The sequence below is a fragment of the Leucopleurus acutus genome (genome assembly GCF_964270905.1).
Source record: "Leucopleurus acutus genome assembly, chromosome: 16".
Classification (NCBI taxonomy): Eukaryota; Metazoa; Chordata; class Mammalia; order Artiodactyla; family Delphinidae; genus Leucopleurus; species Leucopleurus acutus.
Genome location: NC_139158.1, coordinates 31,259,500 through 31,285,027, shown reverse-complemented (window position 1 = coordinate 31,285,027; position 25,528 = coordinate 31,259,500). Strand labels below are relative to the sequence as shown.

Sequence of the window (25,528 nt, the reverse complement as noted above, 5' to 3'; positions counted from 1 at the left end):
CCTCTGGCCAGCGAGCAAGTGCGCATGCGCAATTCATTCTCTCTCTCTCTCTCTCTCTCTCTCTCTCTCCCCCTCCCTCCCCCCCCGTCCCTCTCCCCCTCTCCCCCTCCCCTCTCCTCTCTCCCCTCCCCCTCCGTCTTTCCTCTCTCTCTCCCTCCCCTCTCTCTCTCTCCTTCCCCCTCCCTTCCTCTCTCGCTCTTTACTTCTCCCTCTCTCTCCCTCCCTCCGTCCCACTCTCTCCCTCCCTTCCCTCTCTCCCTCCCTTCCTCTCTCCCTCCCTTCCTCTCTCCCTCCCTCCCCCTCTTTCTCTCCTTCCCTCCCCGTCTTTCTCTCCTTCCCTCCCCCTCTTTCTCTCCCTGCCTCCCCCTGCCTTCCTCTCTCTCTCTCTCTCTCTCCCTCCCTCCCCCCCTCCCCCTCCCTCTCTCTCTCTCACTCTCTCTCCCCCCCCCTCCTTAGGTTGGCTCGGACGCAACCACTGTCAGCTCCTCCCCCTCCTTCTCCGTCTTCACCCTTCCTTTCACTCCCTTCCCCTCGCCCTTTGGTTACGTCAGGCGGACACGCCGATGAGCCAATCACGGCGCTGTGTTTAGAGGCCGGCAAGCGGAACCGGTCGGATTGGACCAATAGAAGCCCTCGGATCCGGCGCGCCCCAACCGGGCAGGGGAGCCGGGGCCGAGTGGGCGGTGCTTCCCCGTCAGCATGTGGGCGGGGACCAGCAACCGCAGAGGCGTCGACGACGGCGGCAGCAACGACGACGTTCCTCAGTCTTCGGGGTAGGCTCGGCGGCGCCGGTAGGGCTACGCGGAGCGGTCGGCGGTGGCCCTAGGGAGGCCGCGGCGCCATGGCGGGGCGGTAGACGTGCTCAGGCCGGCGAGGCGAGAGGCGGCGGTGTTCATCCGGTCCGCAGCGCCCTTCGGCAGGGGCTGGGGGTGGGGAAGACCGGGTCGGGGGTTGTCCCGGGCAGCGCGGGGCCGCGGGGCGGGGCTCGCAGGCCGTCGGGGTGCAGGAGGCCTGGGCCGCCGCGAGGAGCCGCCGCAGGCCGCTGGGCCCCGCCGCCGGGCCGCTCGACGACGACGCTCCCGCGGGGGCCCCGCCTGAGCAGGACGCGGCCGCGGCGGCTGCGAGGCCGCGGGAGGCCGCGGAGGATGGAGGAGCGGAAGGAGGAGGGCGAGGCCGAGATCCAGGAGCACGGGCCCGAGCACTGGTTCTCCAAGTGGGAGCGGCAGTGCCTGGCCGAGGCCGAGCAGGACGAGCAGTTGCCCCCTGAGCTGCAGGAGGAGGCGGCGGCCGCCGCGCAGCCCGAGCACAAGCAGCAGAAGCTGTGGCACCTCTTCCAGAACTCGGCCACCGCCGTGGCCCAGCTCTACAAAGGTGAGGGCCGCCGCCATTTTGCGCCGCCGCCCCCGCCTCGCGCCCGGCCGTCGGCGGAGAGCCCGGGGAGCGGTTGGCTGGGCTCCGGCCGTCGCAACGCGGCCCCACCGCCCCCTCCTCGCAAGATGGCGCCGCGGGAGGCGGGCCCGCGGGGGGCGGCCGGGGGCCGGCGCGGGGGGCGGCCGGGCTTGGGGCCGCCCGTGGGGCCCTCCCGCTCCTGGGGCCGGGCCGCTGGGTGCCCCCGGGCCGGGGAGGACAGGGGAGGAGCCCCCGGTCACAAAATGGCGAAGGGAGGCGGCGCGGGGCCCCTATTGTGCCGGAGCCGGCCTCGGGGCGGGGACTGCGAAGGGGTGCCTCCCTCTGCCGCGCATCTGTCCCGGCTGCGCCCGGGGGCCCCGCGGCTCTCCCTCCAGCCCCGCCGCGACCCCCTTCTTGCCCGCTCCCCACCTAGCGCGGGATCCCGGAACCCTTGAACAAAATGGCGAAACCTAATATGGCCGTTCCGGAGTGATTGACGCCCAAATAACATTGCTTTTTTTTTTGTCTTTGTGTGTTTCTTTCTCTTTTTTTGTTTTTTCTGTTTCGTTTCGTCGTTTTTCAGACCGAGTGTGTCAGCAGCCAGGACTTTCTCTTTGGGTTCCCTTCCAAAATGCAGCCACTGCCGTCACCAACCTTTACAAAGGTAAGGACAACTTTGCTGCATTGCTGGCTAAGGGGAAGGGCGGTCTGCGTCAGGGTTTAAGTCCTGCGTTCCTTAGTGCATTGGCCACCTTGATCTGGAGGTATCTCCCGAGTGTTTTCTGCTTCTGAATCCAGCTACTAACTCTCAGTATCTTGCAACTTGAGAATTCTGGCGGTGTGATGTTATATCTAGATAACGGGTTCTCAGCCGGGGGCGTTTGGTCCCCTCACCCCATGGCGATATTTGACAATGTCTGGGGCACTCCAGAGTGTCATCACTGAGAGGAGGCCGCTAACTGTCCTCGGTGCACGAGACTGCCTCTCCACCCCCCAAATGGCAGTAGTGCCGAGGTTGAGAGGCCCAGAGCTCCAGACTGAGATGTGCTTCTTAGGCACCCAGGGAAGAGGAGTGTGTCTCGCACAGAGGTGGGAGGGAAAACTTGTTTGTGGAAAAGCACCTCTTGGAATAGTTTTTCTTGAGTTAGGCGATTTCGAGCATGATGGTGGCACAGCATAATTTAAGTGCGTCGAAAACTAGCTAATTGGAGTAATCTGTACGCACATTAACATGCAGATATTTGATGGAGTTGCTCTTCCCTAGCAACTCCATCAAATATTTGCCTTCCAAGCTGCTTTCTGCCTGACGGTACATTGTTGGCAGGAAATCTGATCAGTTTGAGTTGATATCAAGATTTGTGTTTCATGGCAGTGCTTTTCTGCAGTTAATCCCCGCCCCCCACGTGAAGATATGTGAGTAAGTGTTCTTGCCCATCCTGTTCTCTCAGCAACAGTGGGTTTAGATTTGTTTTGAAGATTTGGAAATTTGGGTTTGATATTTGGCAAGGTTTGTGTGGGAAAAGGATTTGAATTTGAGTGTTAATTTTAGTAAAAATGTAATTTTAATAAATGCTTTTAAACTGCCAGAAGCTGTTGATAATTGCAGTAGAGCTTTGTGTTTTTCAGAATTACCTAAACAAGGTTGAAACAGGCTGTGGAGTGACTTGATTCTCAGATTCTTATCTGCATAAGAATAAGCCAATTAAGATAGCATTCTTTAGGAAAAAAAATCCCTTATTTTGGATTTCCTTTTAGACCTTGCAGTTTTTTGGGATGATAATTTGAGAATGTAAACTGAACCTGGTGAATAGAATGTTAATTTCAGGGAATGAGGAGCTAATAATATAGGCTTACTGAGAAAAGGAAACCTAATGAAATGGTGCCCCAGTGGTCAGCTTTGATTTTATATATCTGAGTTCCTTAAATTTTGACTCTAACATTCATTACTGCTTGAGGGTTTTTAACATTCTCTGGAATGGCTCTTGGTTTCACCCAGACAGGGAATTTTGAAATAATACTTGAAACTCATATTTTTGGAAAACTCTGCTTTCTTGGAGTATAATTTACATATAGTAAAATCACCGTTTTAAGGTGTATGGCGTGAATTTGACAAACATACATTGTTAGTAAATGGAATATATCTATTCCCCCCACCCCGGGCAACCGCTGATCTGATTTCTGTATATATGGTTTTTGTGTTTCCATAATGTAATAAATAGAACCTTATAGTAGGTAGCCTTTTTTGTTTGGTATCTTCCATCCACTTTTCATAATGTTTTTGAGATTGATCTATTCAGTTCCCATTGCAGGTATTAATAAATAGTTGAGTGCTTTTTGTTTTTCTGACTTGTGTATGTGGAGATACCACGGTTTATCCATTTCAGGTTTTGCAATTATTTTTTGCTTTAAGGGGAAAGCAACACATAGTTTTAGTCCATCTGTGTGCCACGCTCTTGGACTAGGCCGTAGAAAAATATGAATGTTCTCTGACTACTCAGTTTTTAGTGCTGTTGTGTGCTCCTGGAATGCATCTCTTTAGGACTGTAGCTGACGGTTTTCTTTAGTGTTAATTCTTCATGTAAAAAAGTGGGCTCAGAAGCTGAACTCTGAAATAATCCCTAATTTGATTTCTTGATTTGAAAATGCTTCTTATAATGTATTAGTTTCCTTTGTTCAGAAAATGTAATGAAAGATATTAAGTTTCTTTTTAAATAAACATAAAGTTCTTGCATTATGGCAAATGCTGGATTGTCAGTCCAACCTTAGCTTTATTTTGTGTCCTATTTCTGTACAATGAAATATATCCCCTTTTACCTGAGGAATGGTTAATTGTGGTTTGTGGAATTTGGTAGTATAGCAACATTATTCTGTTCTTAGCTGACTCAAGGAAAGTGTGGATAAGCTCTGCAGATCCTCACATTCTTCCTCCTTTTCAGGGTGTGGTCTTCAGAAAACAAGAATGCAGCTGTAGGAATAATTGGGTACCTTAAATAGAACCAATAAAATTAGCAAGGTAGTGTCACAGTGCATGCAGCTGTAAGTAGTGGTAAATTTAGAGTGTTCACAGTTCTTATTCAATATCTAAATGTAATTTATGGGGGTGGGGATGGGGGGAGGTTTTGGAGGATCCTTGTAAATGGGCAATGCTCTTGCAGTTTGTATGATTAAGTGCTTATCTGACAAGCTAAAGATGGCTCATTTTGCCTCACCCAGCCTGGGGAGAGGTTGGTACTTTTACCAGCTTCCTGATAGCACCTAAGATGAGCACATAGGAAGGTCAGAATTGAGGTAAAAGTCTAGCAGAGGGCCCCTTTTGATGTGGCGTTTTGAAACATTGAGCGATTCAGTTGGTTTGGTTGAATGTGGCTGGAGACTTGGAGGAGAGTGAATTGGGGTGTCCTCAGTGTGCACAGAACTTGGCAAAATGGAGTTCCTTTTGCTCCACATAGTAAGTTAAGTCAGACATTGGCATCCTTTTTTGGAAGGGAAGAAAATTCTGATGGCTGGTTTTTGTTTTTACTTTGCTTTGATAAATCTAAAGGAAGTAATGTTTGTTAAATATTCAGTGGTGGTGTGTCCCCTGGCTTAGTACGTTTTCTGTTGTCTGCAGCAAAGGGAGTGAAGTTACTGAGGTGGTTTTAACTACTAGCCTGGTTGATGCTTATCTGAAAAATGCTTTGTCAAGCTCATCTCTTTCTGCCTCTTAAATACACCTCCCATTTCCTTGGGTGACTGGTTGCAACCTCTTTCCTGACTCCTCATTAGGAAAATAATGAATTCTAAATTCCTTCTACGGTGTGGGGTTACTTGCTCAGTAGAGGCTGGCCGTCCTTTGGAGCCTCGTGGTCAGCGGAGGTGGGCGCTGGGGCCCTGCTTGCTCTGCAGCAGCTGCCTGGGAGCCAGTGCTCACCCACATCCCCCAGAGCCACTTCTTACTGCTTCTTATTGTCATTTCCCTCAACTTTGTAATATTTTTCTTTTTCGATTTTTGCTTTATGTTAAGCTCCATTTTTTTAATTGTTGTTTAATGCTAAGCTCCTCTGCATTTTAAAACTGTCTGAAACTTTAGTTGTATACCGACTTATCCCACATATGTTAAGAGCTTTTCTCTTGATACTGTTTATGTTAAAGATGTTTTTGGTTTTCTCCTTGAACAGCATTTGCCCCAAGGTGTGACTCTAGCGGTACTTGGAGAAGGCCAGCAGCATCATTATCATGGAGTCTTCTGCTAGATTGTTCTAGTTCAGATTTTAGACTGTTACTTTTACTTAGTCGTATGGTCCTGGAGACAGATAATGGAACAAAAAATATTTCACTATTGTAAACCTTCATTTTCTCAATTGTGAGTAGGAGTAAGTACGCACAACTTAGAGTGCAGGCTCTTAGTGTGTCATGCAATGGGTCTTCAAGCATGGACTGTGTTGGTGGTCAGGTTCTGTTTTTCAGATGATGTTTTTGGCTATGGGCAGTGCTTAAGATGAAGGGAAGAAATTCTTATTTATGTATTTATTTTTATTTCTGTCAATAACCTTTGTAGTGTGTCTTCATTTTTCCCTGAAAGGGCTGAAAGTAAATAGAATTGACAGAAAAATAGTGTGATGCCCTTTAAAGTCCTTATTTTTGAGACATCTTGATGCCAGATCCTGTTTATAGTGTGTAGTCACTTCATTGTGGCCTTCTTGGGCTTCTCTGTGAACTGAAAGTGAACAGAACGTACTGAAAATTTTTGGATGAGTGATTGGTGTATAAACAACTGGTCAGAGAAAGCAGGTTCTACCTGGAGGCAAATAATGAAATTTCAGCTTATGTTTTGACTTTCTGGAGTTGGTTTGTGACTCTCCTGCTGCAGAAAACTATTGAACTTTGAGAGTGTTCAAAAAACCTTAGTATGGATTGCAGTTGAATACCCTGTTTTATTTTACTAAGCAGCAGCCTCAGTCATTATTAATACCATTTATAGATTTTTTGTGAATTTTTATAGAAGACTGTCAGTTTCTGATGTGTAACTTCTCTGTAAAAGGATGTTTTAGCTGCAAATAGCAGAAAAGACAAGTCGGGCTGGACATGGATTGGCTGCTCTCTGCCTTGAAGCCTGAAGGTGGGATTGATTGAATCCAGTGGCTCAGGCCTCCCTGCTCTGTAGCTCTCTGTAGTCCATGTGTGGGCCTGCGCATACCAGCTTTGTCATTAGGCTAGTTTCAGTGTTGGCAGCTCACACCTCACAGCTTAGGGTCACTCACGGAAGGTTAGAAGAGCCCAGAAGCTTCTTTCCCAGGAGCTACCAGTAAATGACTTATGTCTCTGGGACAGAATTGGGTCACATGGTTATTCAGAACCAGTATCATAGCAACAGTTTTGGGGTTATGCAGATTTGTTTGGGACTATACCACAAGTTTTATCATAAATTGAGCAAATGTGGAAGAAGCTTTTCTTCAGAGCTATCCAAACAAAAACTTGTGAGTACCTTTAGGAAAGGGAGGACGAGGACTGGATGGTAGGGAACCGTGGCCACTCTGATCCTTCCCTGGTTCCTACTGTTTGTATGTGCTAGGTGAAGATTTAAGTCAGTATGTAAGTTACCTAGAAGTTCGTGTTTATCTTTGGATACCACTTTGTTAGGGAAATTAGAAATTGTTTACTTAAATCAATTGAAAAAAGAGCTTCCCTGGTGGTCCACTGGCTAAGACTCTGCACTCCCAATGCAGGGGGTCCCGGTTCAATCCCTGGTCAGGGAATTAGATCCCACCTGCTGCAACTAAAGATCCTGCATGCCACAATGAAAATCCCACGTGCCTCAACTAAGATCTGACACGGCCAAATAAAATATAAATAAATAAGAAAATATTAAAAAAAAACAAAGCAATTGAAAAGCAGTTTTATTTTGGTCATGACTCATATCTTTTCCTTTTTTAAAAATTTATTATTATTTATTTTTGGTTGCGTTGGGTCTTCGTTGCTGTGTGCAGGCTTTCTCTGGTTGCAGTGAGCGGGGGCTACTCTTTGTTGCGGTGCGTGGGCTTCTCGTTGTGGTGGCTTCTCTTGTTGCGGAGCACAGGCTCTAGGCGCGCGGGCTTCAGTAGTTGTGGCATGTGGGCTCAGTAGTTGTGGTGGGCGGGCTTAGTTGTTCTGCGACATGTGGGATTTTCCCGGACCAGGGCTCGAACCCGTGTCTCCTGCATTGGCAGTCCTATTCTTAACCACTGTGCCACCAGGGAAGTCCCTAGATATTTGTTTCTAATGAAACAGTTAAAATACATATTTTTTCCTACAGCAGACTAGTTGGTTAGTGCAGATTGAGTTCTAAGTTTAAATGTTTTGTAGTTACTAGTATTCCTTGGAAATGTACCCTGATCTAGCAGTGTGATTTTTCTGGTTTGTAGATCCTCTAAGGAGAATGGGAGATGACTTCTCTATTGTTGAGGAAAAAATCGATTGTAGAAAGAACTTTTGCTATTTAGTAACTTTTTAGGGCAAGGCCCTTTGAGCCTCAGTTCCAATTCCTTGTTTATGAAATTGAGGTATCTGCTTTGGCTAACGCACATAAGGTTAGTAAGTATCAAAAAACTATAGATAGTGAAATCTGATTGTGTTTATGTTTCATGTAAGAAAGTTCTGCATTTGGTCTTCATTTCAGAAATCAATATGATTCTTTGCCTACTGCCCCTTGCCAGCAGTGGGAAAATGAGACTAATAAAAATCCCTTGAATTCAATTTCAGCTATTTATATAAAAACAGTTTAAAAAAATATGAAACAAAGATGTCTACTGTGAGTTGTATGAATCAGTTTGTTTCTTGAATAAGGAAATGAATGTGTTGTGATTAAAGGTTAGATTGACATTTTGATGCCCTTGGGCTTTGCCTAACCTTCGAGATCATGGCCTTTCTCCACGGTGGCTTTGGCATCAGTAAAAGTGTTGGACACAAGACTGTCCCCACAGTTTTCTTTGCTCTGCATTTCTAGAATTTGGGTGTCTAATTGGAAGGTTCAGGAGTATTCAAAGCAGTCTTTGGCTGAGAGCCTTCTGGAGGCCATCTTTGTGTGTACGTTTATTATTTTACTGGACACTAAATTAACCAGTGATTAAAATCTAGTCTGGTCATTCCTAAGATTCTCCAATGAGCATTTAGATCTCTTCTACTTAGTGCAAGATGTGATAGGAGGGTTTAATTTTCAAGCAAGTAACTCTTTAAAGTTCTCAAACATAAGAACTATATTTTAAATATGTTTTAGTGTCAATATGAGATTCTCTGTTTAAGGAAATAACTGAGATTGGATTAATTTGGGCGGTAAAGTAATTGGATTTGGCTTTCAGGATATGTTAATGGTATAAGACCAAATTATGCCCAGACAGTGCAAAAGCATGTATGTACCCGAAGACCTTAAATGTTAAATCTGCTTTTCTCCTCCTGTACTTCTAGTCTGTAAAAGTCTGTTTACAAAATACTTGATTTTTAGCGTGTTCTTGGTTGGTTGTGTTGTTGAGACTTGTGCAGAATTTTTGAGGTGAAGTGATTGGTCAGTTGCATACATTTTAAAAGAGGTTCACAACTACTTATATAACTGCCTTCCTTCAAAAGTATGAATATTGAGTTTTCCAACGTTGTTCAACTCTGTGATTAAAGCATCAGCCTGTTGCCGATCTGACTTTTGGGCTTTCCTTGTGTCCTCAATCAAAACGAATCAAAGCTCTTCCTCCCAGGATTGTCAGGGTTTTTTTTTTTTTTTTTTTTTTAAACTGCCTCATCTGGTTCCTTCCCTTTGGCTCTTGAGTTTTGTATCAAGTTCAGCTTTTCTTATTTGCTGTCTGGTTTGCTAGGTGTACATTTACATGCCTGCTTCATCTTACTTTGCACTATCCATGCTTGCTTCGAACTTGTTTCTTGTACCCCTTTCAACTTTTTGTCCCTCTATACTTCCAATTCTGGACCTGCCTCCATTTGGTTCTCGAAAAATAAAATTTCCTGAGTCATTCTTTTTGGAAACAAACTTCTCTGGTTAAGAGCTTGATTTTAACAGCTCTCTTTGGTAGGGCAGCTTTGTAGAAATCTAGTTGCTTGTAGATCCGTAACAGTGGACGGTTATCCTCCTTTCTGTGGTCCCATGGGATGGGCTTAGTTTACTCAATGATTTGATTTTTCTTAAAATGTTTCTAGCTCTTTCAGAATCACTTAAGATCTACATATAACTTTACAAGGTCATCTTAGAGATTATGCATCCTTTAAGGTTGGCTTCATCTAAGTCTTTAAGACTAAGAGATGGGAAAGCACTGTATTAGCCTCTTAAATGCTATTTACCTTTGAAATGGGGTTCGTGCTTGTTTATGATGAAATGAGAAATCAGAACACGTTGATTCACATTGTAACTTGGGCATTCTAGTAGTGAGACTGGAGAAATTACTTCATTCATGAGTAGCTTTTTCTTTTAGACGCGTTATTTATTTATTTATTTATTTTGGTTGCACCGGGTCTTAGTTGTGGCAGGCGGGCTCCTTAGCTGTGGCATGCGAAACTGTTAGTTGAGGCATGCACGTGGGATCTAGTTCCCTGATCAGGGATCAAACCGGGGCCCCCTGCATTGGAAGGCGGAGTCTTATTAACCACTGTGCCACCAGGGAAGTCCCACGAGTAGCTTTTTTTATATTTATAAAATTAGAAAGTTGTGATGGAGTTTAATATTTAAAGAGTACTCCTGTGGGTAACTTCTTTCATTTTTCTTTTTAACTTTTTAGCAATAAGAACTGATCATCTAAGGAATAGGCCTTGTTATAAAGTTCTGTTTGTGCTGCCCTCTTGCCATCTTTTTTAATAATGCAAATTCATGCAGCTTGGGAGCCTCTGTGATGTCTGGATTATTGTCTTTCTGGGACACAGGTCTTCATTCACTGGTTTGCTTATCCTTTCAGCATCTACTTTAGATGTCGCAGACAGAATTAAAATCCAGGTCAGGAAAAGTAAGAGGAATGAAGATATATTGGTGATTTTCCTGCTAGCACAGCAGATCAACTAAAAATAAATTGCAGTGACTTAAGTTTGCAAGTATTAATATTGTTTTCAACTGTGTAAAGCCACTAAAGGGGCAGGCATCATTTTATTGAAAATCTGCATTCAGTATGTACAGGGAGCGGGCAGTATCTACAGGGAGAATAGGAGACCAGTCTGAGAGATTTTAAGATAGGGTCTTTTGGAAGTGGTTATAAGTTACAGAAAACTGTTGGGAGCTGGAAGCAGATTGAAAACGTTCCTGGGAAATGAATGAAGCTTCTTGTTTCCACAGTGCTGTTTGGCTTTGTTGAGCAGTCAATCAGAATTAATTTTCCCTTATTATTTCTAAAATGTTTGCTACTGCTTTTAGTGTGTTTCCAGTTCTTGGTGCTGAACCTGTCAGTAGGAGTACACCTCCGAAATGACATGGTACATGCAAGGTGAGCACCGCCTGAGTGATTTGTTGCAGTGTATAGTCATCTGGTGAATGATGTGAACGCTCCTGTTTAGTTAGAACTCCTGAGAATTCCTTCTTTTCTCAAAGCTTAGTGGTTAAGAACCACAGACTCTGGAACAAAAATTCCAGCTCTTGAATACTGTGGTAGAGTTACTCAGTGTCTGTTTGCTCAGTTGCAATGAGGGGACAGTAGTACTGCTCTCAAGGTATTCGTGTACCTTTTTTCTCAGGGGAAGCTGGGTATAGTACCAATAAGCATTTAATAATTCACCTATTTAAAAAATTTTTTTTTTTTGCGGTACGTGGGCCTCTCACTGTTGTGGCCTGTCCCGTTGCGGAGCACAGGCTCCGGACGCTCAGGCTCAGCGGCCATGGCCCACGGGCCCAGCCGCTCCGTGGCATGTGGGATCCTCCCGGACCAAGGCATGAACCCGCGTACCCTGCATCGGCAGACGGACTCTTAACCACTGTGCCACCAGGGAAGCCCAATTCACCTATTGTTAGCATTACTAAATAAACTAGCTTGATTAGATTAAGTAAGCTTTTTTAAGGAAATAACATTATTAAAGTGGTAATTCGTTTAACAATAAGTAGTCTCTGTTTTTATCTGTTGAGTTTTTTTTTTTTAAAGAACAAGGCAGAAGCTCTAGGATTATGTGATGTGTTTACTGAATTTAGAACATTATGATTAGGTGTCAGGTATGATATTTTAAACATGAATGTGAAGTTCAGTTTAATAGATTACTGATAGACTTAAAGAGCCCCATACTTAATGATATTCATTTTGGTGAACTTGTAAAATCGTGGTTTTCTTTAGGAGAGAATGCAGCTTGGCTCTACTGATCATCATGTATCTTCTTCTTATTCTTTTTTCCTAACAGAAAGCGTGGATACCCATCAGCGAAGTTTTGATATTGGAATTCAGATTGGCTATCAGCGACGCAATAAGGATGTGTTGGCTTGGGTTAAAAAGCGCAGAAGAACTATTCGTAGAGAAGATTTGATCAGCTTCCTGTGTGGAAAAGTTCCTCCACCGCGAAACTCTAGAGCTCCCCCAAGACTGACTGTAGTGTCCCCTAACCGAGCTACTTCAACGGAAACTAGCTCATCTGTAGAGACTGATTTGCAACCCTTCCGGGAAGCCATAGCTCTGCATGGTAAAGCCGTTTAAACATATTTCTTTGGAAAAATGGTTAAGAGTGTGCCTGTGGACCCAATTTCACATTTAGGTTTAGGTCCAGATATATTGTCTGTTTTTTGTCTATTCTAGTTACTACTTGCTCTAGAAATGTTTAAATAGAATGTAAGCTAAGAACTTATATGGGCAATTTTTGAATGTTAGCCAGCCTATCCTAAAAAAAATGTTTTTAGAAAGTTAGTTTGAGCTGATTGGTGTTACAATAACAGCATTTTTTGCAACATTGATTAGAATTTATTGCTTTACACACTGATATTGTACATGTTTCCTTACTCTTCTGAGTCAAAGAGGAAGTTCTTGTGTCTTAAGAATACTATTGCATTTATAATTACCTGGAGAGCCTAGTCAGTTATGGGCAAGTAAGGCAGATAACTGTTGGGCTAGTTCTCATGGGAACTCCCTTTGACACCTTAGGTTATTGAGTGTGCCTGTAGAACCTGAGCGTTGATGACCCAAGAGGGAGTGGACAGATATAAGAATAATTAAATTGACTTTCCTTATGTCTGTTGTCCCTTAGGGCCTTGCTTTGATAGGAGTGTTAGAGAACAGGTCCATCACCATCTCCCCAGGCCAGACCTGCCATAAAAAGACATTCTTGGCTGAGGGGTTTAAGTATTATTGGAAAAGCCTGGGGTATGTAGTCAGTAAGTTTGTTGTTGCTTGTTCTCTAATACAGGCTTCCAGACAGAACTGGGAGAGGTACTTATAGGACATTCAATACTGCTGTAAAAATAAAACAACAAAATAATAAGACTTGGTTGAAGCCAAGATGAAAACATGGATTGTACAAGTGACTAAACAGATAGAAGTAATTAGTGAGTTAGCTCATGAGTCCTGTTAAAAGTTAACATATTTCTGAGCCATAGTGTAGGTCATCTAAAATAAAATAACCTGGTGATAAAAACTGGGATGTATACAAAGGGCTTCTATATCATCGAAGCTTTAATGCTTACAGAGATTCTTGTTCTCTTTGGCAAACATTGATTCTTTATCTAAAACGCCATTCAGAACATGGGAGTTGGAAAAAGTGTTGTTTTTTTCCCCTCCTGATTGTGAATTTGTTTACGATAAGTTAAAAACACAAAAACATTTTATTGCAAGGAAGTCCATGATGTATGGATGCAGTACATAAGACTGCTTGCTGTTTCTAATGTAGTGGAATAGTTGATGCTGTCAGAAAGTTTGAAACTCAGGCAAAATAGAGATTGATCTGTTCCTACTGAATTAGTTTCACATCTTTTACCATTGTTTGAAAAAAATTACAAGTGTACATAGTTTGTCAGATTAATTTTAGTGCATGGTAGTATTTGATGTAGTTGTGTTTTCCTTAAGCATTTTGATTTCCTTTGTCATCAAGTGGATTTATGATTCATTCCATATTTCTCTTGTTGAAGTGTCTTTTTTTCTGTATTATACTCTACTATAGAAGGTAGTTTTAAGAAACATAAATGCCACTCTTGTTATAAAATCTTAATGCAGTTGTACACATTGTAAAAAGGGCAAGCTAGCAGCCCTCCCCCCTGCAACTACTACTATATTCTCCACATCCCATTACATTTTCTTAAATTGAGTTTATTCAACTTGTGATTTATTATTTTACTGAACTTTGGGAGTTTTAGTGGTGATGTAGATTTTGGAAGGTACTATTTATAATTTTGACTTATGTTTAAATTGTGAGGGTTTAAAAAAGTTTAATTATAAAGCTATAGAAAAATAACCTTTCCCTTCAATAAACTTACGAAGTAGTGCCAATCCAGAGTACATTGGATTCCTAGGGTTCATAAACTGAATTCATGTAGTTAAAACATGAAGTTGCTATGCAGTAATAGGGCCCCTTGAAAAGAGTACACAGAAACATTATATACTGAGTTTTGTGTTATATTGGTTTTAGAGGACATAGCTGTGTTGGGAATGCTAGTCTGACTTGAGTATTTTTAGTAATTTGAATGATTTCTAATAGGGCATTGTTAACTAAATTGTAAAGCAGATTAATGACTAACTTTGTAACCAGGTGTCCTCATGATCTGATTTATTGAATAGCTGTAAATTGAAGTCAAAACTGTTTAGATCTTTTAAAATATGTTTGGAAATTCATCTTAATTAGGATACATACTGGTCAGAATTTGGTTTTGCATAGAATTTGCTTAGCCAGATCTATGAAATGTGAGGTCAAATTGAAGTTCTTGGGGTTCTACGTTGGAGGGAGAGTCTAAATTCATGAAGTTTTGGGGTGCCGGGGGAGACAGGAAAAGAATTGGTATACTGAGGCTGACTTAAATTTATAATCAAAGCAAACATTAGTGTAGGAGTCATATTGATTTATTCTTATCCATAAGCAACCTCATGTCCTTAAAAGAGAGGACAGGGCTTCCCTGGTGGTGCAGTGGTTGAGAGTCCGCCTGCCGATGCAGGGGACACGGGTTCGTGCCCCGGTCCGGGAGGATCCCACATGTCGCGGAGCAGCTGGGCCCGTGAGCCATGGTCGCTGAGCCTGTGTGTCTGGAGCCTGTGCTCCGCAACGGGAGAGGCCACAACAGTGAAAGGCCCGCATACAGCAAAAAAAAAAAAAAAAGAGGACAGTTACCCCTGTAATTTTTTCTTTTTTTATCGGCTCACTTCCAACAAATGCCACCCATATGTGCTCTATGTTCTTTATATGAAGACAGATGGCCAAGATATAAGATAATTGTAGAGTTTTTCATGTAGACAGTGAGGGTGTGATGATAAGATCCTTTGATCAGTACCCTCATGAGCCTTACATTTAAGTATTGCAATTAAAAGTACATCAATTAATGATTATCAAACAGTTTCAATCAAAACTGTCAACTAATGGTTATGGAGGTTTAAGGAATATATTCCAGTGCTTTATTTTGGCACTTGTTTGCAACATATGTTGTTTATTTTCTGTGTAACATGATATCTCCTTATCTGGATGCTAAACTCACCAGAGAAATCAAGGAAAGGTATATGCATGTGCTAAATTGATCTCTGTCCTTTCCTTATTCATCCTTGTCTTAAAATAACATTATCAAAAATTTACTGAGAACTGAATTAATAGCTGGCACCTTGATTTTATGTAAACAAATTTCAGATAGACCAAAAATCATCTGGACCATTTTGTGGTTCCCTGCCTGCCTTTCTGATTATTCCTCTCTTAGTCATCCTTTCTCTTCTAGAGACTTTTATTGTCTTCTCTTTAGGCTACTTTGACCTCTGACCTTTCAGTGACTTAGGTTACATTCCCCAGGGTTTAGCCTTTAGCCACCTTCTCCTGCAATCCCTTTAAGGGCCATTTCAGTCTTAATTTCCAAAATTGGTCCTTATAGTTTAGACTCTCTCTCCTGACTGCTAAAGACGTATGCCCCATTGTCCCCTGGTGGACATCTTCACCAGGGTGTCCTGTAGGTGTTCAGAGCGGACTCATCTAGCCTCAACAACAGCAAAAACAGGTCTTTTCTGTTTTTGTGACCTTGCCACTTAGCAGATGCGTACATAGCAGATTCTGTGCAGTTTCTAGGGAATATATGATTGAATAGGGTGCTTCCTTTCCTGTTGAGGCCAATGCATACTTGGATGATTTATTTTGATGTCATATGTAAGGTGTTCTGGGGTCAGAAAAGGACATTTCACAGTGCGGCCTGGCCATGGGTTCAGAGAAGGCTATTCTGGAGGAGGTGAGTTTTGGGCGCTTGGAATAATCTCCTTCCTGCTCTTGCTTCCCAGTCCTGAGTTGACCCATTCACCAGTCCCTCTTTCCTGGGACCACTGGAGTGATCTTTTTGATCTTGTTGCTTCACTGAAAAATAACCTTTGTATCCCTGTGTCCTCTAGGGTGAAGTCTGAACTGAGCACAACATTGTAAGACCTTGTGGTTTGATCTGACCTTGGGTCAGATATCTTAGCTATACCGTGTAATCTTTTGAATACCTTCATGGTCTTTTCTAAGGTTTTCTTCTGCCTGTTCATCTCTTCAGACAGATCGAACATCTGTGACGAAGCTTTCCTTCAGTTCCCCCGATTTTCTCCAACCTTCCCTGAGCTGTGTGTCTGCTCTCCCCTTCTGCTTTGCTTCCATAGCTATCCCTTCCCATAGACTGGGGCTACAGTGGTGCAGGGACCGTGTCTTGGAGCTTCTGGCTTTAACAGAACCTGGCATAGATGTGTTCTGAGCTTAACACAGGGATTCAGAGGTCTGCTAAGTCAACGCAGTGGGGGCAGAGAACCTTTCCAAAGAGTTGAGGCTTATAGATCCCCAGGTGACTGCAGTATGAGGAGGGTGAGGAGAATGGAGAACAGAGCCGGGTGTATCTTACTGCTGCAAAGTCAGCTCCTCACACTGAACAACTGAGTCCTGGAGTGGGACCTGAGGGTGATGTACCTTTAGAGCGGTTCTTTCAGTGTTTACTTCACGTCAGCGTCCTGCTGAGGAGGGTCTCATTTAAAACTAATACTTCCCCTGGATTATTGCCGTTTTATTGATGAAGAAGGCTAATTTGGCTAAATAAAATAGACCAGGTCAGTAAATGGTAGAACAGATATTCCAGATCTGTCTGGTTCCCCAATTCAGTACCTCTACATGTGTACATTTGGGGTTTCTTCCCCCCCCCCCCTTAGTAGGGTGGATGGCATGGGAAAGGTCTCCTAGGCTTGTTTTTCTTCCCTAAAGACATCAGACTATATACATAAGTTTGGTATTTCTTGCTGGGGTTTTTCCCTATAAGTGAATCTGGATAAGTAGGCTTGAAGATGAATGGCTTTAACCTGTATTTCTGGTTCATTTTAGCAGGAAGAGTATTTAGGCTTTGTACATAGGCTGCGTTCCCAGCATGACCTTGGGCAAGATGGCTAATGTCTCCAAGGCAGTCTCCTCTGAAAAGGAGATACATAAAGTGAGAAGCAGAGTACCCACCCTTAAACAAAGTGTTCTTTGCCTTGAGAGAAGGAGGACTTCTGCTTAGTTCTAAGTCCTGAGTGCCTTCTTTGCCTCTGGATAGCATTACTGCAAAAACAGACCTGGAGGTCAGGTGGCCTTTGAGGATACTTTTTCTCCCTTTTCAGGAAGGGTGGCTTTTTAAATTGCAGATAATCATTCCAGAGGAAGGGATAATTTAAAACTTAGTGTTAACTACCTACTTATATTACTTGCTGAGATCTTGAGCTGCTTTTATGTTGGTATAAACTGGTGAAGTTGAATGTTCTCTGTCTACTGGATGAAGAGATTCTGAGCTGACTTGCCCAAGCCAGTGCTTTGTCTAGAAAGCCTTAGATTGAAATCTGGTTTCCTCATTTTGGGTTCTGTTTGTCATCATAGGGATTAGGTAAAAAGGGTCCAGAGCTAGAATGGGGCATATATGTGGAAGATAGAGACCTGGATGGGAAAGTAAGCCGGGTGCCAAGTCAGACTTCACTCATTTGCTAACTTTATTAAAAACCTGTTCTCAGTCATTTCATAGGTGGACTTTGTAGGTTTTTGGCCCTGGTTCAGACTGTTCCATAAAAATTGGAGACACTTGGTTTTATTGGTAGTTCTAAAAGTCATTTTGATGGCATTCTCTTGACTGTAGTACAGGGAACTAAAACCCCATTGGGACTGGGTTGACCCTCTGTAAAATTCATCAGTTCACACAGGGTCTGGGTGTTAAAACTAGTCACTGGTGGGAGCCATTGCTGTCATTGGCATTTGGCTATAAGATATCTCCTTGCTCAAGTTCAAGTTCCTTTTGTGTTTAAACAACAAAAGTTTAAAAAAGACAGTGGGCTGCTACATTTGTAAGTACTGAAAGGGTCTTAGGCAAATGCAGGTAGTCTGGCCTTTAATATGATACTGGAGAATTTCCCCGGAAAAAGGAAAGTAACAAAAGAAAAGGTTTTTGTTTTGTTTGTCTGTTTTTGAGAAAACACTTGTGTGTTAAAAGATAGCTTTTTAAGCGAGGGTTAAAATCTGAAGCTTTTTAGTCTGGAAACTGTGTGTGTGTGTGTGTGTGTGTGTGTGTGTGTGTGTCTGGCTGTGGTGGTATAAGTTCTGATTTCTGCAATTAAAATCCTTCTGTGGAAGGTGTGGTCATTTAAAAATGCAAGTGTATCTTGTCATTCTGTAGCCTTTCCTATTGCCCAACATTTACTGAACACAGTAAACAGCCAAGCATTCTATTTATTAGAGGCTAGTGATAGGGTCAGGTAATACAAAGATGAATCACATAATCTCTCAAGGAGTTTCTAGCCTAATAGAATTGTACTATTAGTTTGAAGCATAATCCCAGGCAATCAGATTGAGGCACAGTGCCATCACTTTAGGAGTTACTAGGCTCTATATCTGGCCTCTCTTTTGTCTAACAAAGTCTTTTTCTGGCATATGTGGTGATCCTTAGTCTCTTAAATCATTAAATTGCTTGACAAGATTCTTGGATCTGGAGAGACTGGGTATAGGGCCATATAAGAAAAATGCATTCATTTGATACCATATTCAGGGGTGTAAGGTCAGGTAGGAATTTTTACTTTAGAAAAAAATGTAAGGCAAATTCTGAATTTGTCATAAAATGGATCCCTTCTTCTAGAGTTTTGGAAAGCTGTGAATTTAGGCAGCATGGACCAATAGGATTTTCTTGCTCCTTCGAGCCACAGGTTTTGTAGCTTTTGTTATTTTTTCAGAACATTCTTTGGCCTGTGTGTAGTAGAGAAGTTACCAAATTTCGGTGAGAACAAATCTTCCTGATAAAATTGAGATCTGTACATTTAAGAAGAAATATGATTATTTATGCTTGGTTCTGTGTCTCTCCCCTTTTCTATCACTCTTCATTCCTTCTGTTGATAAAGCTAAATATATAGAAACAAACATTGACAGCCACACAGATACTTAGGTTAAGTGCTTTTAAACCAATGGTACAGTATGAAAGAAACTTCTTGGCAATTTTCTGTTGTAGAGAATTAATTAGAACTGACCTGTGGGGGATTTATATCCAACCACCTTTCAAAATCCCTTTTCCTCCTCTTGCCCACACTCCTAGCACAATGTGTGGAACACAGTAGATTCTTAATAAATGCTTGTTGAATGTTGCATTCTGCATCTTCTTGAAATAACAGAACTGTCAATAGTCATTTACCAGTAAAATGTTTTAAAAACTTATTTGGAAATTAAGATGTAAGAGATTAATGCACCAAAAGCAAATCTCATCTCTTAATTGCTTAAGATTGATTATTTCAAGTAACCTTCTTTAATGGAAACTCTTGTGAAGGCTGGAATTTTTAAATTATACCCTTTGTTCAGACCAGCCTCTGAGAACAAGAACAATTAAGGCAATTAAGATAGCATTAAATTTTTGATGAAAAGTTGGCATTTTCTGTATATTAAGATTAGATATTAGCTACTGAAGTTTCTGTGGGTAGGACTTAACTAAAGCTTCCAACATTAATAATACAAAACTGTTATGAATTTGCAGTAAAATTTTCTTGGACATTTTTTTCATTGAGGTGAAGTCCATGTAGCCATGCCTCAAAGCCAGTTTACTCACCTAGTACTTCCTTAATAATCCATTGGTAGTTTAACATTTAAGTTTTTTTTTTTTCACTAGTTTTCTGATTTATAAATACTAATTTCTTGGAAAATTTGAAAATTTCCAAAAAGTAAAAAATCCAGTATCTTGTTTTCCCACTCTACAGAGATAACTGCAGTTAAATGTTTGGTGCATTTTCTTCCAGTCTTTTTTTTCAATGTATAAATATTAAAATTATTTCATAGTTGAGATCATGCTGCGTATATGGTACTGTATCTTGCTTTTTTCATTTTAACGTCGTGAGCATTTTTCCCATGGCATTAAAACTGTCTTTGAAAAATTGAAAGCATTTTGGGCTGTCAGCATAACTGAAAATGTTTTCTTGGTGTGACACATGTATCTTTGTAATTGGTTTGATTTAGTGTGCTTTACTTCAATAAAAGTTCAGTATTACAATTTACAGATTGGGGTGGGGAGTGGTATCTACTTCAAATTACCCAAATCTTCCTAGTAGAATTCACTTTTCCAGGATTGAACTCCTCCCCTGGTGCACTTAAAACACGACATATACACACAAGTGCTTGCTTGCTTAAAACCTCAGAATACAACTTTGTGCAAAGGGAGTGTATGTCCATTTGAATAGTGCATTTCATTTCAAATGCAAGAATGCCTGTTTCTTAGGGTTCCCAGTCAGAATGTTAATCACTTTGTCCAAGTTGTGGGGATTTCACATCCCCCTTCTGCCGGAGATGAGAGAGCTGGTGGCGCAGACCTGCAGAGGGTCCTGGACCTGTGCTGAGTGGAACCACAGTAAACAGTCTGCCTTGTCTCCTCCAGGGCGAGTCTCGAGGCTCGCAGGTGCTGAAGGGGGCTGGGAGGCCAGCAGAAAGGGTAGAGGCGGCCTCTAGGCCACTTCCAGGGCTGCCGGATGGAGGAAGGGAGGCTGGCTGGGCTCTGCATTTGCTCTTTCTGTGTGACCTAACTATGTGCTGGTAAACTGGAATTATATGTAATTAATTCTGAAAACAGGATTTTCTTATGACCCTAAGCATGACCTTGGTATGAAAATAATAGTTCTGTGCTACTTTTTAACAATTTGCCATGTAACCTAGATTCCTATAACTTGGACTGTAACTTTGTTTTAGCTCATGTGGGAGCTTTCTTTTCAAAGTATGATTAAATCCTCTTGATCTTTTTTCCACCCCTGCACTAATCCTTTAAAATGAATGCAGAAACTTTTAAAACTGATAAGTTTATCTTGTATTAAGCAATGGAGACTTTTCTGTCTAATCATACTACTTGTTCTACTGCTTTTTGTCAATTGATATTCCCATAGCCCTTTTGAAAAAGTGTGTTTTTGGTAGAAATTAAGTTGTATGCCCTTGGGCCATACAACTTAGTTTTTAGTTCTGAAGCATGTTTAGATTCTCTGTACTTGTATAGGCCTGATTGTTCATGTGGCTTAGCTAAGGTTTCCTAAAGCATCTTCTAGTAGCTGTCATTGGTTTATAAAATAAAATTTGGGTTGTTTAAAATATATATTTTTTGGTTGTTAATCTTAATTTTTTTTTGACACTTGTGAAAAGTCTTTTGGGGGAAGATTAGATAGTTAAACTTTGAAAAGAATTTTCACTGCTGAGAGTAGATAATAATAAATAGGTAATGTTGCACATTGTGATTTTGCTTTAGCTGTCAAACTAAGCCCAGGGTCATACACCCAACAGAAAAAAGATTATGGTTTTCTGGAAGTTATTGGGGAATTTTCAAATTGACCAAATTGATGTTTAATCTCTCTTCTTTTTTCATGGAGGATAGCAGTTGAAGGATTTGCTTGAGGTGCCTCTTCACTTCTGATGGAGCGTTTTGAGCCTTGGGTGTTAAACATACAGCTACGTGGCTCCTACATTAACAAGAGGGGCATTGGAGCAGGGTTTGTTGAGTTCTTTTTTGGGTATTGAATGCTTAGGGGATCCTGAGTTTAATTACTGAAGTAGCCCGGTTTATTGCTGAGGGCCCACATTTTGCAGCATAATTACCGTAGAATCTCCTGCATTATGAAACAGGTATGAAAAGGTGGTCTCAAGTACACAGACACCTTTCAGTATGTTAGAGGCTGCGAGATTAGGAAAAAAGGCACAGCTCTCCCCTCAAGGAGTTTACAGTCTTGGTGGAGAACTTAAAAACAGAAAAAGAAAAAACCAAACCCAGCAAGTTGGGAATAATTGAGTTTTAACTTCATGGCAAAGATTTAAGTGAAGAGAGCCACCTGGGTATATATTTCCTGGCATTGGAGAGGTGAATAAACATCAACAGCTTTGGATTTCAGAGTGACGGGTAGGGCTCTGAAGCATTCTGTTATGTGCCAGGCACTGTGTTCATGAGATACAGATGTAAAGACACAGTGTCTATAGGAAGAGATGAGCAATGGTGCTGTGCTATGTGAAATCAGCCCGAGGCGTTTCTTTCCCTTTTCTTTAACTTTTAATAAAGTTGTGTGGGCTGGGGAAGAAGCAGCGTGGTTTTTTTCTGAAGATGTTCGGTTTGAGAGGGCCAACAGGCAGTTAGAAATATGGATGGGCCCTTGATCTCAGGAAAAATGTCTGCTCCTGTGGCACGGATGTGGAAAATGATGCCTGTGGGTAAGCTAAGAGGCCAAGGCTCTCACCTGGGTGACATCAGCCTGTGAGGGGCAGAAGAGAAGCCTGCAAAGGCCAGTGAGGAAGGAGCAGGCAGGCTGGAGAACAGCAAAGAGGAGAGTTTCTAAGGAGAGGGAGGAGAACCAGGAAAGTAGCCCCAGACTGGGAGGCGGTGCTGGAGGAACTTGGGCCTCAGGCAGTGGGGAGCAGATGTTGGGAGGCAGGTGCAGCCCGGGCCATTTTTAGGAACTGCAGATGAGTTGATATTGGCAGTGCATGATTATTAAGCCTTAGGATGGGAGTGAAGAGGGCAGAAGGGAGAGTTAGCTTTAGCTGCTCAGAGACAGACCTGCGAGGCAGGCCGGGCCCTAGATCCTGAGGCTGAAATAATTTAGGCTCGAAGAGGTGGGTAGCATAACATGAGTAGGAATTTAGATTCTGTTTGTCTTGGGTCCCAGCTCTTGCTTACTAGCTCTGTGACCTTGAGTGCCTTGCTCAGCCTTTTAACCTCGGCTTTTCATCGGCAAAAAAGAAAGCACAAATATCATAGGCTGAGTTTGAGGATGAAATTAAAAAGTGCTTATTAATACAGTGCCTGACATAGGAAGTATTCCAGTATTAGTGCTTTCATTTATTTTTAATAGGCACTAGCCTTGGAAATGAGTGAGATCAGATTTCCTCTGGCCACCAGGGGAAGGGAGAGAGGATGCATCTTCTACAGGGAGAGCAGTGAGGGGACTGGTTGGTTCCTAGCGTAGGGAGTTGAGAGCAGTTTAGAAAGGAGGTGTGGACTGCAGAACTTGATCAGCATGTATGGGAGGTGGTTGAGGCCAAGGGTTTGGGAATGTTCATAGTATTTGTAGAGTGAGAACAATGTCAAAGGGAATTTAATAGCTTTGGTGTGGTAGGAAGCAGAGAATCCTTTTTCAACTTAATGTTCAAATTTAAAGTACATTTATGGAGTAAATGAGAATGGGCCCCTACGAAACCAACCTCTAAGCTTACTTTAAGGTACAGGTCCTATTTTTGGGAAACACTGATTATACTAGATCATATCAGTTTAGTCAAGCACTAACAAAATCCATATATGAGGCTAGGATAGCCCAAGGGGGAGTCCGTAAGAAGGAAAATCCACAGGCGGTGATGTCAGGTTATTAAATTAAATGCTGTGGTTTGTTTTCAGGCCTCTCATGCCTTTCACAGGTGTATCCTGAACATTTAGAAGCAGAACATACAATGGCCTCCTTTAACTGTTCAGGGGTCTAAGGAATGAGTGTCTGACCATGAGTGCTGGAATATTCTGGATTTAGTAACTCTTAACCTTGAAGGCAAGGCAGCAGGATTTTTTATACCACCCTTGTTCTCCCGCCCCCCGAAGGATTAGAGGTGATGCTGAGTGAGGCTGCCCTAAAGGGTATATACCAAGTATAGTATAGTCCAGACCTTGGGGTGATCATATTGCCTGATTTGTCCAGGGCAGAATCACTTTGTATTTGATGTCCCAGGATCATTTTTAATAGTGACCCTTTTTCATGTTCAGTAGTGTACTGTTTTAGATGCTAAATTAAAAAGTCGCCTTATCTATAGAAATGTCAGAATAAGCCTACTCAGGCCTGCAAGTGACTGCATGCTCCCCTGTTTGCACACACACACAGCACAGGGATCTGTTGGAACGGTGACTTTGTATAACCAAAATCTTCTCCTGTTTAAAGCAAGCACCTCCTTCCTCAGCTCTAAGTTACCTATAGTCCGTACCTAGTAGAGTAGATGGCAGGATTTCATAATGGAGTTGTACACCTAGCATGGTGCCTGCCGCATAATAAGCTTCCAGTAATTGGTAGTAACCGATATTGTAAATATTGGTAGTATTACCAGTGAACATTTCCTATGTCAAAGCCAGATGATTCGTTCTTCCAGGAAAAAACTGCTGCCCGGTGACCCCCTTGCAAGGAAAATAGGCAGACATCCTTTGACACTATGACGACGTTGAAAGTAAAGTTGGGTTGCTTTCAAGAGGGTTAAATAATCGAGCAACTCTAAAACCTTTTTTCTTCTTCCTAGGTCTTAGTGGTGCAATGGCTAGTATAAGCGTGCGTTCGAGTACCCCAGGCTCTCCTACACATGTAAGCAGTGGATCGAATGCTAGTCGAAGGAGAAATGGACTCCATGATGTCGATTTGAACACTTTCATATCAGAAGAAATGGCACTCCACTTGGACAATGGTGGAACTAGAAAGCGTACCTCAGCCCAGTGTGGCGATGTCATTACAGACTCACCAACCCATAAACGCAACAGAATGATCTAAACTGCAAACATTTTCACACCCACCATGCTGCTTGAAAGCCACTTGATCCTCAACATATACTATTATTGCAAAGGAAACATGAGGCCATCTTCCCTTGTTCACTGTTTAAGACAAGTGAATTCTATAGTGGTTGCCATAAAAGGAAGTTCTAGGTATTTACAGTAGATGCCTCTTGTAACTATGGCTTTCTTAAAACTATAGTCCTAGCAGAGGACATCAGATATCGTGTAGTCGTTAGCAAGATCATCATAGGCAAACATATATCCGTTTCAAGGCTAAAAGTGACCTTAACTGTATTTATTCTCAAAGGGAAAGGAAGTATCAGATGTTTATTTGGTTATAGAACACTTTTTTTGTGGGGGGGGGCTCCATTTCCTGTGTGTTGAGTATTTTGCTTCAACAGTATTGCCAGGTTCCTAAAATTGTCTAAAACACGTGATTTGGCTTCCTCGTCAAATCGCCAGGCTTCCATTTTTGCAGCAGCACTGTACCATGCACCTGGTTTCTCTCTAGTAACAGTGTGCAACTTCTGATTATTGAACTGTGCCCTATTTTTAGTTTTCAAAGCAGTTTCTAATTCTGGTGATTGTGTGATGTAAAGAGGTGCTATGATGGTCATGCAATTAATACTTAATATCGAATCAATACACAACTTTATTGGATTCACTTTGTGTGTGTTAGTGCTCTAAAAGTAGCAATATTATTAAATTGCCCCCAGATTAACCTTGTAGGATTGAAATACTCATTTTTAAGACAAGTACTACTTCCCATGCAGGGTACTGTCCTTATGGTAAATGTAAACATGTAGACTGCATTCATGGTGACCTAAAGTAGAGAGGTCATGAACTTCATGGGCTTCCTTTTTGGTTCAGTATTAGTGAGAGCGAGATGGATGGTGGGAGGGTAGGTATTCTAGTCTGTTATATTCTGTTTAACATTTTTCATGAATGTTCTACTTTGTGCAGTTTCCATTGGAATGGGTGGAAGATAAAGGTCTTTTATCTGCTAATAATGTGATCACACCTTAAATAGCAAAACCCAACTCTCCAATCCCTCTCCTATAAAGTGCA

The 25,528-nt window shown here is 42.3% G+C and overlaps 1 protein-coding gene across 1 annotated transcript; it reads left to right on the top strand.

The window, feature by feature from the left end:
* Positions 1-611: 611 nt before the first annotated feature.
* On the top strand, positions 612-25,120 carry HAPSTR1 (HUWE1 associated protein modifying stress responses). Its single transcript, XM_082857452.1, has 4 exons — positions 612-1,371; positions 1,973-2,053; positions 11,710-11,985; positions 24,214-25,120. Exons 1-4 carry the CDS (start codon positions 1,146-1,148, stop codon positions 24,456-24,458), a joined length of 828 nt encoding a protein of 275 aa, XP_082713578.1. The 5' UTR covers positions 612-1,145; the 3' UTR covers positions 24,459-25,120.
* The last annotated feature ends 408 nt before the right edge of the window (positions 25,121-25,528 follow it).